Genomic DNA, 15,556 nt, shown 5'->3' with positions numbered 1-15,556 from the left:
AAATATTCCAAACCAAACATATTTATCCATCCAAAATCAAACCAATCGGTCATCCCTAATTGCTAACATATTGAAGAAAAAAACATAGGTCACACCTTAACCATTGACTTCCAAATGGGAGAACAATTTGTCATTTCAATTGACAAGGGACTCTCTCTAATATTTTATATTTTGAACGTAAGAATTGCAGCCATAGCTTGTTAATGTTTCCAACAATTTGGAAACCAATCTTTAAAAGGAAAGCTTGATTTTGTAGAGCTAAAGATGTTGGATTCAATGCCCTAAATGTATATTCGTTTATACACTCATATTTTTTTTGAATAGACTGGTTTAATAAAATTATTCATTAATTACTTCAATAGCCTTCGTATATATTGTCCTCAATGGTTTTTTTGCACACAGAGCAAAATGAAGGCAAATATTAACTCATTTGTTATCTAATGTTTAACTAATACTAAGCGATATTACGTGGTGGAATCGTAATATGGAAATACAACTTATATTAGTAGATGAACCTAACCATAGTCTTTGTCTAATTGGAAATGAACAAACTAATTGAAAGACTAATATATCATTTATCAAGTCCAATTGTAGAAATATTTTATCTTGAGCATAGATGTTTGGCAACAATTCATATTCCACTATTGCAACTTATTATTAATCATAACCTTTGACACTAACGGTTTTGACAAATCAATATTCATTGTCATCCTCGTAGATCAACCCTGAGACCCTTTATTAATATTATAATCAATCATCACCACTTATCCAATTACATTGCCAATAATACGTAAAAAAAACTTTTCTTATATCCCAGACTTGCAGTGAATGCCTCTAACCATGGTTGAATGGTGAGATAATGACCATAGATACATGGGCCTTTAGATAATGTATTTGTATAATCCTCCCTAGCCTATAATTTAACTAAGAAATAATTATTTTCTAAATCAACCTATTGAAAAGATTGCAAAGGTTTCCAAACACCGTAAATCTTATTGTAGAATGTGTCAAATCCAATTCTTCTCCCCCAACAACTTAATAATAATTGTTTTTGACACACTCTGGTTAACCAAAATATGAATTCTTTTGAAAAGGAGATAGTGGACACACTATTTTCTACCCTAGTAATCACATAACCCTCTTTCGGAATAATATCATCATCTGAAAGAGTTTAAGATATCCGTGAAGGATGCCCGATCCTCTTGCTGCTCATTCATCACTACGTCATCCACCTAAGACCGCCACCTCACCCTTTTGCTACCTCTATCTACTCCATCGCCAAAACCATGAATATTTTTTTTGTCCCCCATGGTCCCCAAGGGTCCCACACAGATCACCATGCCCATCGCCTCCAAGATCTTCCGTTGTCAAAGCTTTATGAGAGAGCACCGTAATTTTTACGTTACAAAGAACAAACCTTGGTTAATCAATGTTGTCCACTTTTATTTCCTTTTTGATTTGCCATTTCTTGCATGTTTTTACTTTTCTTAATAAAAAAACCTTTTTAACTTTTTATTTATTATTTTGTTTCTCCTCTCCTTGTTCTTCAAATCATAAACCCCAATTATCGAAGAACTCATGTTTACGTCGGAAAAATCATAATTTTCCAGATTTTGACAAAAAATCCCAAATTCCGATGACCACTCCCAGATTCCGGCGACACTATCTTTTGTTTTAAATCTCTGATTTTGGTTCCTTTCAACTTCCAGTTCAAAACCCACCAACTATATTTTTAGAAAAAAACAAAATCCTTCACCATTTTCTTTCATTTTCTCATCGAACCCTTTAGAAATCTTAAAGTTAAAAAAAAAAACTCATATAAAATCTTCCTAATAATTATGATAGGGAGAATTTTTTTTGAAGATGAAGGGTTCAAAACTATCCAATAATTGATGCCAAAAGCAAAGAAGGCTTTGTTCTCTTAACAGTAAACCACAAAAATTTACAGTTACTACATTATTATTATTATTATTATTATTATTATTCTTTCCATAATCTGTTCATCAGCAAACTTGATAGACAAAATTGCAATGAGTTGCCAGATTTTGATGTCACGTTTGCTTCTACTTCGACTTTGGTTTCTCCAGAAAGGTCTTCTAAAACCAATAGAAAGGCTGGATGAGCCAAATAGCGTTGATAGCGGCGACGACACCCCAACTAGTGGCGGCTTGCACATCGACGGGTTGTAAATGTTGCCTAGGCTTAAGGAACTTGCACGTAGGTAGGGAGAAGTTGATGAAAGATGATGATGAGGGAGAAACAAAAGAAGAAAAAAAACCGCTTGGAAATAAAAAGGGAAATAAATGAAAAATTGTAAAAAAAAATATTTTTAACAAATAGTATGCAAGTGTCAGTTGATGATTGGGCCAATATTGCCATGTCACTTTCTGTAACGGCTTGGGGTAAAAAAGTTGAAGGAATAAAACCACGGGTACCAAATTGAGAGAAAAAACCACCATAAGTACCGCATTGAGAAACGAAGTATAGTTTCAGTACCAAACTGCATATTAACCCTAAGGAAAAAAAGTAAAGCAATGGCACCTCAAACAATAAAGCAAGTTAGATTGATTGATTCCGTGAGTCATGCAGCAGGCAATATTGCCCTTCACTTTATTTAATTACATCATTAAGAGTAAAAATATACAAGGTAAACATCTCAAATTTATTAATAAGCTAACATTTCAATCATTTAACTTAAAAGTTATAAGATGGTGACTGAGCTAATCAAAATTTATTATTTAAGTCATTGAATTATTTAAAAAAATTATTTATATTATTGGGCTATTAAAATTTTTTTTTAAGTCTGACTAGCAAATTCTGAGTGATGATATGATGATTTTACAGTAGGATCAGTACCGATCGATAGGTAGAAAAATATATCTTAAATTTAAATAAATCTAATGATCAGTGTCGAAGATTGAAAAAGAACGTTGTTTGAATTTTAGTTTGCAGATTTGTGACGTTTAAAGCAACTTAATGAAAAAAAACTGAATTATAAAAGAGAAGAAGAATGTAAGTTTTCAATTAGTGCAAGCTGTGCAAATAAAGAAGCCATATAGTAATAATTTTAACATTCTATTGACTTAAATAATTTTTTTTTTAAATAATTTAATGACTACTTTGCAACCTTTTAAAGTTGAGTGACTAAAATTTAAACTTACTAGTAATTTAGTGACTTTAAATATAGTATATCCAAATATATATGAAAAGAGGTCACGAGACTTTTGTGGAGGGTTTTTGTCTACTTGCCGAGGTTTCCTAGCCATGTCATGGGCATTTATGACATTTTTTATTTTTTAATTTTCATTTCCAATATTCTGAGTTTAATTAATTATTAATTAGAAGTGCAAGAGAAGCCACGGAAAATTGGAAGGAAAGAGAATTAAGCAACAAAATCTAAAGGAAGAAAATTGTTATTAAAAATACAGCTGGTAAGAGAAATAAATTAGAGGAAAGACTAATCATAGTTAGCCACGTAGATACCCGAACGCTTACATGTCCTTTTTTCAATTATGACAGTTTCCTTTTACAATTGTCAGAAGGCAACTCGTGTAGTAGGGCCACGCGCCCGTGTATCAAGCCATTGATTACTTACGAGCGATGAACGGCTGCAACAGGTCATCAAAAAGGCGCATGGAATAAAGCCGCGATTATTATAGAATTATAATGGCTTTTAAAATAAATATACTAAACGCTAAAAAGCACGTTCTTGCAAGCTCAGTTTTAACGCGTCAAAGTCGCCGCCATTGGCTTGTAAAGAAAAGAGGGTTAGGTAGACTTCACTGGGAGAACCACGTAACGACTGGGATTACATTGATTGATATTCGGTGCAATACCAGCCGTTGGATGTATGATATACGTGAAAAGGCATTTGCTTAAATATGGCTTCTTCACTGTCACCGCCTTAACCGAGGGATTCAATTGCCGTTTTGACAATCTTCACATCGTGAGTGCTAGTTTTTCTCCTCGTCTTTCCAACGCATAAAAACTGGACCCTTTTTACTCCTTTTTCGTTATTATTTTATCAGGGTATGTAATTGTTGATTTAATAGGGATAGTATAGCTTTTGCCCTTAAGTTCATTTTACTTTTTTACAATTTTTTTAACATGAATTTGACATTTTCATTATTAAATTTAGATTTTATTAAATGTGAATAATGTTCTTGAAATATAACCAAATTATTCTATCGAACAAATTAGACTAAAAATCGATCAGTATATTGGTTCAAACAAAATGATTGAACCAGTTGAATCAAAAATTATTTGAACCCAATAAAAATAAAAGATTAAAACAAAAACTAAAAAACTAATAGTTAAACAAGTTGAACCGGTTTAATAATTTTTTAAAAAACTTTTAATTATTTAATTAATTATTATTGATCTAATAGCTGATCAGATCAAACCAATTGAATCAAATTTGTTTAGTCCTATATATAATTTTAAGAGAGAGAGGACTTTACACGGTGCAAGCTGAGGCAAATGCCTCTACAGATCCCTAATTTCCTATACAGAGCAAGATATATAACAAATATTCATTTGCTTATTTATTTTTAATATATATTAAATTGCAAACTCAAACAATTAATCCAAAACAACTTAAATTCTAAAGGTCCATACGAATCAAACTATGATGCATACAAGCATGCAGGTTTAGTATAACATTTGAACGACATAGTAAGGCAGTGCCATTCTCCTAGGGAGCCTACACCAATTTCTACAAAATCTAAATCACAATAACGAATCAAGCATTACTACCATCCATATTTGCAATCGGAAACGAACTTTTCTCACTTTGATCATTGTTTTCATCATGATATGCATAGGCCAATCCTCCATGGCTTGTCACATCTAGGCCAGCCATCTCCTCGTCTGCCGAGATCCTCAATAGCCCAAACACTTTCAGCAACCAAAACACTGAACCCATGGTCACACTCACCCACCCTATCACCACCAAGATCTGTATCAGATGTGCAGCCAACAGCCGTGCTCCACCACCCATCAGCAGCCCGTGTGGCCTCCCAGGTTTCCCTGGATATATCTCATTTACGTAATCCTTCTTTGCGAACAATGCAGTGAAAATGATCCCCCATGCGCCGCACCCTCCATGTAGTTGTGCTGCCTCCAAGGGGTCATCGTACTTTAACATCTCGGCGAGCTTGTTGCATCCGATGAGGACCCAAGCTGCGATGAACCCGCAAATGATTGCAGCCCAGGGATCGACGACTGAACACCCGCCAGTGATTGCTGCAAACCCACCGAGCAAACCGTTGCAAACATCGGTGACGTTCCAGTGGCCTGTGAGCAATCGCTTGCCGAAGAGGGTTGTCAAAGCAGCTGAACTTCCTGCAATCGTCGTTGTGACAGCAGTTCTTCCAATGGCACTCCATTGGCCGTAATAAGAAGAATAATTGGTGTGTTCGTATGTTTTCAAGATACTGAGGAAGGAACCTGGATTGAACCCATACCAGCCAAACCATAACAAAAATGTTCCTAGAACAACCAATGTTCCACTATGTCCACGCAACAACACAGGCTTGCCATCACCATCGAATCGACCCATACGAGGACCCTCAACCAAGGCACCCCATAAGCCTGCAATGCCTCCAACCATGTGAACGACTCCAGAACCAGCAAAATCAATCACCCCAGATCCGAATAAAAGGTGACCTTCTCGAACCGGACTCGCCCAACCATCAGTAGACCAGAACCAATGAGAAACTATGGGGTAAACCAAACCAGTCAAAAAGGAAGAATATATCAAATAAGCAACGAACTGAGTCCTCTCTGCAATAGAGCCACTGGTGATTCCAGCAGCTGCAATGGCGAAAGACCATTGATACAAAAAGAAACTATAGTCTCCAGACGGGGAAGGGTACTTTTCGAGCCCGAAAAAGTGCCTCCCGACAAACCCATTGGAAGGAGAACCAAAGGCCAAAGCAAAGCCAAAAAGGTAGTAGAATAAACTACCGGTGGCAGCATCAAGGACATTTGTAAGCATGATGTTCATGGTGTTCTTGGCACGTACAGAACCAGCACAAAGCATGGCAAAACCAAGCTGCATGGAGAATACAAGATATGCTGAGAAAAGAAGGTACGTGTTATCAATGGCATACGTTGCAGCAACTAACTTGTTTGAAACAGTATCGAAGCCATTGCATATGTATTCAGCAGCAGCGGTGGCATTGGCAGCAGTGCTGAGAAGAGGACGAAGATCAGCAGCAGAGCAGGTAAAACCAGCCATAGCAGATGCCGGCAAAAAAGATAAGAGAAAATGGAGAGGTATCAGGTGATGTAGCAATTGAGATTCCAGTCTTTTAAGGTTTCACGGTATATGGAGCCCAGGGAACTCATTCCTATAGACTAGGAGGTTTTAAAGAGATTTCTAACAGATTTTTGTTAGTTTCCTACTAAATAGGAAGTATGATGCGTAAGCATTTAGATTTTAATGTTCAACGCATTTTCAAGTGTAAAAATGTGAGCTTTTTCTTTGGTTAAAAAAAAATGGTTCTTGAACTTCTTTTATTTGCCTCAGTTTTTTTTTCTCTTTCTTTTCTGGGCTGCATAGCGCAATATGAATTTGAGCATTTGATAGGTTCACATAACTTCATCTGGACTCGGCGAAATCCCAGTTATGCCATCCGAGAATGATACTTAAATCTTTGTTATTATCAGAAATTTTCAAAGTTTTAGCTCCAAAAACAGGACTTGTAATGCCTTTCACGTGCTTTATAGATAAACCAATGATGCAATTTTGATAGCAACTCAAAAATGGATATTATCACTCAAGTTATAAAGATGTAAAAGAAACTCCTCCCTCCTAGTCCTAGACCTAGTCCAGTTTTGTCTTTGTTGTGAAAACATGAAATGCCAACTAACTAATACAAGAACAAATCAATGGCTTGGAAACTTTAAGCTCACTTGAAGAACATCATGACCATCGTATACAGTGTACAAACCCCAAGCTTGCTGTCTAGCATGTGCATTCTATTCATGCAGGAGGTCTCCATTTTCCGGTTATGAAGTCCTTATAAAAGCCAGATCTTTTTGAAACGACGTAAAAGACTGCAACAAGGATATAAGAAAAGATCATTACAGGTAAAGATAACGGAAATACTTCCATTGGTCCATTGGTGACAAATCTGCACGTGTACGTATTTGCAAAAGAAACTATGATGGGTTTGCTTTGATTAATCATGCAGACATAAACCAACCTGGTATCATTGGAATAATGAAGTTTGGTTCGTTCAACACGTCGTGAAGTGTTCTTTTTTCATTCACTTTGACCCATTTGTATGAACCTGAAACATAAAACCACAGGACCTTTCAATAAAAATAATGGGGTAATCTGTAGCATAGCCAAAGTGAATGAGGAAACAGGGTTGATTCCATTTTCAAGGTATTAATATACCAAACACATTCAGATTGGACTAAAGAGAAACAACACCAATAGTTACAAAAATACATGGTGATAATCAGAGGCTGCCAATAAGTCCATTGAGTTGATTTAACTTTTAAAATAATTTCAAGAAGGAAGATATGCCCTAACACACAGTGATTCACCCATTTTTTTTTCCAGCAACAGAAAGCTACCAACATATAGCAACTAATAAAGAGAAAATTTGATCCGAGAAGTAGAGAAGAAAGCATATGACCTGCAGAACTGTCGTATGGAGAACCATCAGCTGCATCCTTTTCTTCCTCTCCAATGCTTTCCACATTAGCAGCTGCAGTCCCTTCTAGGAGATATCGGAGAATTTTGCTCTTAGACAGGCAAATCCCAGAACCAGCCTGTCAATAATAAAGGATAATGAAATTTTCACCAAAGATTGTGATGGCAAGTGAAAACAGACTCATGTCTTTGACTCTAGCAAAACAGTGTGATTTTAACAATCTCTCTTCGAAGAAAGTTGCTGCAAGTAGGCAACCAGTCATTTTAGTATAGTACAATATGATTGTCAATGATACATATGGTGATTCCATTCTATGCCTAATATAACATATCCATGCCAAGCATACTATACTAGAATTTGTCCAATTAGATCACTTGGTGCTTGAGTTCATCACAACCATCAATTCATTACCAACAGTGCTTACCTCATAGTAGAGTTCAATTGCGTCACGGGAGTAATGGTTTTCCTTATCCCATGGTAAAGGTGGGCAACTTTCTGAAAACATGTTTGAGAGTTAAGGACACTTACATAAGGCACAAAATGAAGATATTAGAAATCACATGGAGAAAATAATAAGCAGTTTGATTCTTAAATGATAAAATAGAATGGATATGATATCAAGGTGAGCTGAAAACATGTCGGTTTCGCAGAAGTCCTCTATAAAATCACTGGACATAAACTCCGCATAGAGTAGCAAAACAGGCCAATGAAGAATTCCATTTTTATCCAAAACCGGCTTCCTTAATCCGGTAAGTTCTCTATACATTGCATTCCCAAGCTTCAACCTTCTATCTTCAATGGCAGAAACGAGGTCCTAATCAAGCAAAAAGCAATAAGATACAAGCTTTTCTTCTTCCTTTTTTTTTTAATTCAAGAAAAAGTATTTTGCAAAGTCCAAAAGTAGAAACCTTAGCCTCTACAAGAGCCTTAGAAACTTGGGCTTCACGTTGTTCCTGTTCCAACTTCTTTAAATCAATTTGCTTTGCCAGTTTCTTTAACTCCTCATTACTTGGGTCTTTTCCAACTCCACTTTCACAATAAGATTTCGCCTCCGCTAGCAGATTCAATGATAGACACGCTTTGGCAGCTCGATAATACGCCTAAATGAAGACATTCCACGGTGACCCAACTCTCAAAAAAGGGTTCTTTTTTTGAAACACTAACCTGAAAAAAAAACGACAATAACTGAAACCAGCACCTTAACGTTAGCAGGGAAGAGCTTAATGGCATCTTGAGAATCCGAGAGCGCACGGCGATAATTCCCAAGGAGTAAATTCACATGAGCTCTGTTTGAGAATAAAACGGAGGTGTCATGGTCATTTAGAGCTTTTTGATCGATGGCTCTACTGTAACAGTGGATGGCTTCTGGGTAATGCTTTTTACCCTTTTTCACAAGCTCGTTGCCTTTCTCCTGGAACACCCATTTTTCAAAAGGAATAAGATAAAAGGAACAGTTGGAGTTTTTGGGAGTTAAGGATTAGAGAGAGGAATAAAAAGGAAAACCTTGAGTTCGAGAGCAGTTGATTCTTTGAGGGCCGAAATGGCTTCAAGATCAGCGATCTCTGTTTCAGTTTTGGGTTCAGAGCCAGTTTCCATCCATAGCGCCATCTTGTTGGTTTCAATTCAAACTCCTGTGCGCTGGAAAAGAAGAGAAGTGATAGAGACTACTAGAAAGAAGAAATATCGACAAACACAAGTTTTAAGAAATCGCGTCCAGTGCTCCAACTGTCAAATTTTTGACCGTTCCCCCACGGTAAAAAACAACTATAAATATCCCTACTCTTTTTTTTTTTTCACAAACTAATCTTCTCTCAAATTTACTCTTAATTTCCTTTTAATTTCCTTCAAAAATTCTCTCAAATCCATATTTTATTTCAATTTTTAAATAATTTTAAAAATATTTTTTTAAATCGTAAAAATTTGTACGATTTCAGCAATGGCCGGAGAATTGACTCGTCTTGATAAGGATCACATATCGGTGGAACAAATGAAAATGGTAAGTATTAAATTTAATTTTTAAATATTATTTAAGAATTTTTTATTTATACAATTTTAGATAATTATTAATTTATTATTTGTTATAAAAGTCTGTAGATCGAGTATTGAAATGCAATATCCGGAATATGCATGCTCCTCCATCACCGTTGGTAGAGAACTACCTGCGGGAAGCGAGTTTTTGGCACGTAGCGACGGTAGGCCGGGGATGCAAGGTGGACCCAAAACTAATCAGTGTGTTGATCGAGAGGTGGAGACCCGAGACGCACACATTCCATCTTCCATGTGGAGAGTGCACTATCACTCTAGAAGATGTCAGTCTGCAATTGGGATTGCCGATGGACGGGTACCCAGTCACAGGGTCTGCCCAATCTAGCGATTGGGGGGCGGTGTGCTACGAGCTTTTGGGATCTATTCCGGAGAAAATAGAGGGAGGTAAAGTCGATACGGGCAGGTTACGTGACACATTCCCTAATCCGAATGAAGATTCAACCGAAATTGAAAGAATCCGATATGCTCGGGCATACATTCTTCAATTAATTAGAGGTTATCTGATGCCCGACATGTCACCGAGCCGCGTACATCTAAGACGGCTGCTGAAACTCGTTGATTTTAGAGCAGCTGGTGAATTGAGTTGGGGGTCTGCCGTCTTGGCAACGTTATATCGGGAGATGTGCGGGGCGACGCGACTGAGGAGAGCAAAAATCGGAGGTTGCCTGTCACTATTGCAGTCATGGGCACAGTTTCACTTTCCATTTCTACGTCCTCGACTGTACCACCCATATACATTCCTACTCATAACGAAGTAAATTTTATATTAGATTTGACAATTATTATGTAAATTTTTAAAAATAAAAGTATGCTAAAAATTTATTTAATTAGATGGAACCATCCGGCCAGTCATGCTCGATTACCGTCCTCTCTTGAAGATATACGGCTTCTATTAGACCAACGGTCGAAAGCACAAGTAAGTATTAAATAAAATAGATATTTACATACATTCGTTAGTCAGTTGATATTTAGTATTTAGTATTATGTATATAACTAATATTTCTATCATGTTCATATAGTTTCAATGGACACCATACGAGGATCCGGCAATTCGGACAGTAATCCCGGAAGAGTTCTTACAAAATTCGAACGCTTGGCACGTGAAAGTCGTGTTGATAAACTACGCAACCGTGGAGCCGCACCAGTCAGACATAGTGCTACGACAGTTTGGATGTAGACAACCGATTCCCGTGGATCCTGAGGTGTTTGACAATCAACACAAAGTCGACCTTCGGCAATTGAATACGGATTGGACGAGATACTGGTCTGAGTACATGAAAATGTGGGAAGATCGGTATGAATATATACCTACACGGGAACCAATCATCGTTCCGGAGTTAGCGTGCGTTCCAGAATACATGCCATGGTTTAGGATCTATGGCAAGCCGTATTTACTGACGCTAGAGGAGAGGCAACGGCAAATATGTGTCGAAAGGGAAAGGCGCGGGCCTCTAAATCCAAGACGACAAGACGACGAAGGCAGCCTCTCAACGAGGCCCAGACATTCACCTGGCTCATCATCAGCGGCCATGCAATCACCAGGCCCAACGATAGCACTGACACAGTCACCCGACGTAGCAGTTCAACTGATGATACCCACGCAACCGCCTTTTCAGATGATGCCAGGTGCGTTTCCTAGCCCTTATATGTATCTTAACCCTTATATGTATCTTTTTCCGAGTCCTATGGCAGGTTGGAGCCAAATGCCTAGTTCAGCTCCATTTCCTGTTATGCCGAATGGGCCACCGATGTATAGGCCAGCGGCGCACGATGGATTGCAAGAGGGGCTGTCAGGGAGCTATTCTTTTTACCAATCCCCATCAACGTATGGGTTTCAAACACCGTTGCCGTTCGTGTTGCAAACACCTCCACATACACTATTCTTTGAAGGTGGATCATCCTCCCAAGCTCAACAACCAGATACCGTACCGGAAGAACCAGAATCCCCGCCGGAGGAACAACAATCGCCGCCGGAAGTTAGAGAAAGGAGGAATCCAGCGCGTAACCGTCGACGGCCGCCATTTGGCACTGAACCCCCCGAGCATAGACATTGATTGTCGTATTTAAATTTATTTGTACAAATATTTTGAATATTTTGATTTTATTTGACGTAATAAAATAGAAGTTTATTTGATGTAATAAAATAGAAAAATTTTAAAGTTATTTTGATGTTATTTGATATAATAAAATAGAAGTTTATTTGATGTAATAAAATAGAAATTTTTGAATATTTTGAATATTTTGATATTATTTGAAAATTCTACTAACCATTAATACCCTTAACTTAAAAACTCTAACCTAATTTAATTAAAAACCTTAAACCCTTAACTTAAAAACCCTAACCTAATTAAATTAAAAATCCTAACCCTTAACTTAAAAACCCTAACCTAATTTAATTAAAAACCCTAAACCCTTAACTTAAAAACCCTAACCTAATTAAATTAAAAACCCTAACCTAATTTAATTTAAAACCCTAAACCCTTAACTTAAAAACTCTAACCTAATTAAATTAAAAACCTTAGCCTAATTAACTTAGAAACCCTAAACCCTTAACTTAAAAACCCTAAACCCTTAACTTAAAAACTCTAACCTAATTAAATTAAAAACCCTAAACTAATTAAATTTAAAACCCTAACCTTTAAGTTAAAACCCTAACCTAATTAACTTAAAAACCCTAACCCTTAACTTAAAACCCCTAACCTAATTAAATTAAAAATCCTAACCCTAAACTTAAAAACCCTAACCCTTAACATTCACATAATGTTAGATTTAGAAAAATGTTTTTTACTGGTACTAACAATTAATAATTTTATATAATTTGATAATTTTACTAACCATTAATACAATTTATCGGATAATAATTTTACATTCACATAATGTTAGATTTAGAAAAATGTTTTGACTGTTACTAACAATTAATAATTTTATATAATTTGAAATTTTTACTAACCATTAATACAATTTATCAATTAATAATTTCACAAACTTAATTTTTTTACAATTACATTCAACTATTGCGATTAGGGCATGGTCGACTTGTATGGCCTGGATTCCTACACCATCCGCACAACTTCGTTTGACTGGCTGTTTCTCGGATATCCATACTGTTACGTATTCTAGTCGAGCAAGGTCGATCATTTGGTTTGCGACGTAATTCTCTATCCGGTAACAGCTTAAAAGGAGCAAGAGATACAGGCGGCCACTCGTTTATTTGGGACCAGAGGGAAAACGTGTCTCCAGACGTTGTACATGTTTTCTAATTTGTACACTTCGTCCACATAACTCATCGGATCCAGACGGAGATTCTGACAAGCTGTAATAACATGAGCGCATGGATAATGAAGTGCATCAAACATCCCACAGTCACAAGTCCTATTTCGCAAGTGTACACGATATTGCCCGCCAATAACACCTTGGTACAGTTTGTCAAACTCTGTCACGCGAAACCATAAATTGTCTCGATTGTGACACACTGTGTGCATGGTGTTTGCCCTCGCCTTGGCCTTGTTAATTTCTTGAACTACCTTACTGCGCCATACATGGCCTCCCTGCATCTTGCCTGCATAACTTGCTGCTTGCTTTGCAAATAGCGCCGCCAAACGAAAATATGTCTCTCGCACAACCGATGTTATCGGTAGATGGCGCGTTCTTTTAAGAACAGAATTTATGCATTCAGCCAGGTTTATGCATTCAGCCAGGTTCGACGTCATATGGCCATATCGTAGGCTGCCGTCGTATAATTGTGCCCACTATTCGAAACGTATGTTACAAAGGTAGTCCGCCCCTTCTCCGTTAATTGAACGTAAAATTGCCAACATCTCGTGAAAACAATCTTTATTTATTTCATACCCTGCCAATATAAGATCATAGCGAATAATTTATACCACTTCTACCAATAAAACTAATTCAAATTGACAAACGAAATAACACAGATATAGACTAAATACCCATGTTGGTCACTTGTCGTCGTTCGCTCTTAGATGGATATTGCTTGTAGTAGTTTGAAGCAACGTGTCTTAGGCAATATCTATGGTGTGTGCGCTGCCATAAGCTTCCCTGTCGATCAAATGCAGCTAGTATACCGGCGCCCCGATCTGAAATAACACAGATATCAGGTTGGGAGCACACATGCCTCCTTAACCTAGAGAGAAAGAAATCTCAGTCATCAGACGACTCCCCCGGTGTTATTGCAAATGCAATTGGAAGAATTCTCCCACCGCCATCGTGTGCAACTGCGAGCAATAGCCGATGAGTATACCTACCGAACATAAAGGTACCGTCAATTTGTACCAACGGCTTGCAGTATGAAAATGCGTTTGAACACTTGGCATTCACGTAGCAATCGGCCGTTGTAATACGCATGTTCCGTTTCAAGGTCTGTGATGGCACCTGGGACGTATCTCTCTAGCACCTGACACCACTGTCATATTTCATTATATGAGGCGTCCTACCCACTATACATCTTCTCCAACGCCTTTTGCTTAGCTATCCAAGCCTTGCGGTAAGAGGGCGTGTACCCCATTTGGCTACGAATATTGGCAATTAACACGGGCACTGAAGTCTTGAGATCTTCTTTTACCGTGGGCAGTATCAAGCTAGCTAATATAGCTGAATCCATCTTGGGATGATCTTGTGAAACACCTATAAACCGAGTACATTAAATAATGCAACATTGCATAATAAAAGCATTATTCAGAAACCGTCAATACTATACCTGCAGCACATGTATGTGGACCTTTGTACTTTTTAATCTCCCACAACCCTGTCCTTTTCCTTAACGAAGCGTAGATTTTCCATGAACATGTGCCGTCTTGGACTACACACTTCGCCTCAAACTTATCAGATTTGAATTTAACGACGTGGTAGTTAACGCCGTTTTTGATGCTATATTGTTTCAAAGCACCAATAAAACTATCCTTGTTGGTAAACTGATTACCAACTTCAAATTCATCGGAATCTACCCCCGAACTTGTACGATCACGCAACCAGTGTGGTAGATCTGAAAACTCTAACTCATCATTTGCAGACAGATCGACATTATGCATGTGGGTTGGGGGTGAGTATGCTCTAAATCGTGAATTTTCTTCTTCTCTGAATCGTGGATTTTCTTCTTCATCTGAACTCATTTCAGCATCTTCAGGTTTTGTTAGAATAGGCTCCGGTTTAGAAAATAAGCCAACTTCTGCACCATCTAGCCCGGGCTCTCGAGGTGGATCCACATCGGAATCATTTTCTAACCCACAATCATCTGCAGCGTACGAGGTCCCCTCACCGGTTGACGTTGTAGGGAGTACATCATCCATTCTTCTAGGCATTTGATAACGTCCCCAATTGGACGTAGATTGCCAACCACTAGAACTTGATGTCGTTCCCTAGTACGTATTTCCAGCATCAAACATCGAGCCACCAACGTACATATCCCATCCACCGACAGAGTATCTTGCAGGGGATGTGCATTCGACACCGCTACCGAACATGGGTTGTTCTGTATTTTGTAACCCGCTAACCGAGTGTCGGCCAGGGGTCGTGTATACATCTCAAACACCGGTCGCAAGTTCATCAGTTGGCGATGTAAATTGTACATATAACTCAATATAAGGTGCTCCACTAGTAAGATGAGTCTGCACCATTGCCTCCAAGCTACGAGCACCTTTTATGTCGAACAAGTCATATGTCACCGGATCAACAGAAGAACAAAATCGATACGTGATAGACAGAACTTTCATTGGCGTCGTTCCGAAAATTTTACACCTAATTCTTTTACGAAGTTCTGTCAAATCTATGTTCTGGTTAAAAACCAATCGCACCGTATTCTCCGACAAAAAACACCATTCTCGGTG

General features: G+C 37.8%; 3 protein-coding genes across 4 annotated transcripts; 1 reads left to right on the top strand and 2 right to left on the bottom strand.

Moving 5' to 3' along the window:
• Positions 1-4,520: 4,520 nt before the first annotated feature.
• Positions 4,521-7,057, bottom strand: LOC107924448 (ammonium transporter 1 member 4). 2 transcript variants are annotated; one of them, XM_016854906.2, is made up of 3 exons: positions 6,919-7,001; positions 6,129-6,194; positions 4,521-6,055 (listed from the first exon to the last, which is right to left on the bottom strand). In XM_016854906.2, the coding sequence occupies exons 2-3, from the start codon at positions 6,156-6,158 to the stop codon at positions 4,742-4,744; spliced, it is 1,344 nt and encodes a 447-aa protein (XP_016710395.1). In that variant the 5' UTR covers positions 6,159-6,194; positions 6,919-7,001; the 3' UTR covers positions 4,521-4,741. The 2 variants fall into 2 exon arrangements, with proteins under 2 accessions (XP_016710395.1, XP_016710394.1); XM_016854905.2 differs by having other exon boundaries at positions 4,521-6,194; positions 6,919-7,057.
• On the bottom strand, positions 4,521-9,372 carry LOC107924449 (tetratricopeptide repeat protein 4 homolog). Its single transcript, XM_016854907.2, has 8 exons — positions 9,174-9,372; positions 8,869-9,081; positions 8,579-8,770; positions 8,284-8,484; positions 8,095-8,175; positions 7,653-7,788; positions 7,212-7,298; positions 4,521-7,062 (listed from the first exon to the last, which is right to left on the bottom strand). Exons 1-8 carry the CDS (start codon positions 9,276-9,278, stop codon positions 6,989-6,991), a joined length of 1,089 nt encoding a protein of 362 aa, XP_016710396.1. The 5' UTR covers positions 9,279-9,372; the 3' UTR covers positions 4,521-6,988.
• A 390-nt stretch (positions 9,373-9,762) lies between these two features.
• Positions 9,763-11,854, top strand: LOC121223775 (protein MAINTENANCE OF MERISTEMS-like). The gene is made up of 3 exons (XM_041106172.1): positions 9,763-10,470; positions 10,548-10,632; positions 10,736-11,854. The coding sequence occupies exons 1-3, from the start codon at positions 9,794-9,796 to the stop codon at positions 11,768-11,770; spliced, it is 1,797 nt and encodes a 598-aa protein (XP_040962106.1). The 5' UTR covers positions 9,763-9,793; the 3' UTR covers positions 11,771-11,854.
• Positions 11,855-15,556: the final 3,702 nt, after the last annotated feature.

The sequence above is a fragment of the Gossypium hirsutum genome, chromosome D11 (assembly GCF_007990345.1).
Source record: "Gossypium hirsutum isolate 1008001.06 chromosome D11, Gossypium_hirsutum_v2.1, whole genome shotgun sequence".
Taxonomy (NCBI): Eukaryota; Viridiplantae; Streptophyta; class Magnoliopsida; order Malvales; family Malvaceae; genus Gossypium; species Gossypium hirsutum.
Note: the sequence above shows the minus strand (reverse complement) of the source record. Positions and strands in the feature narration are given on the sequence as shown.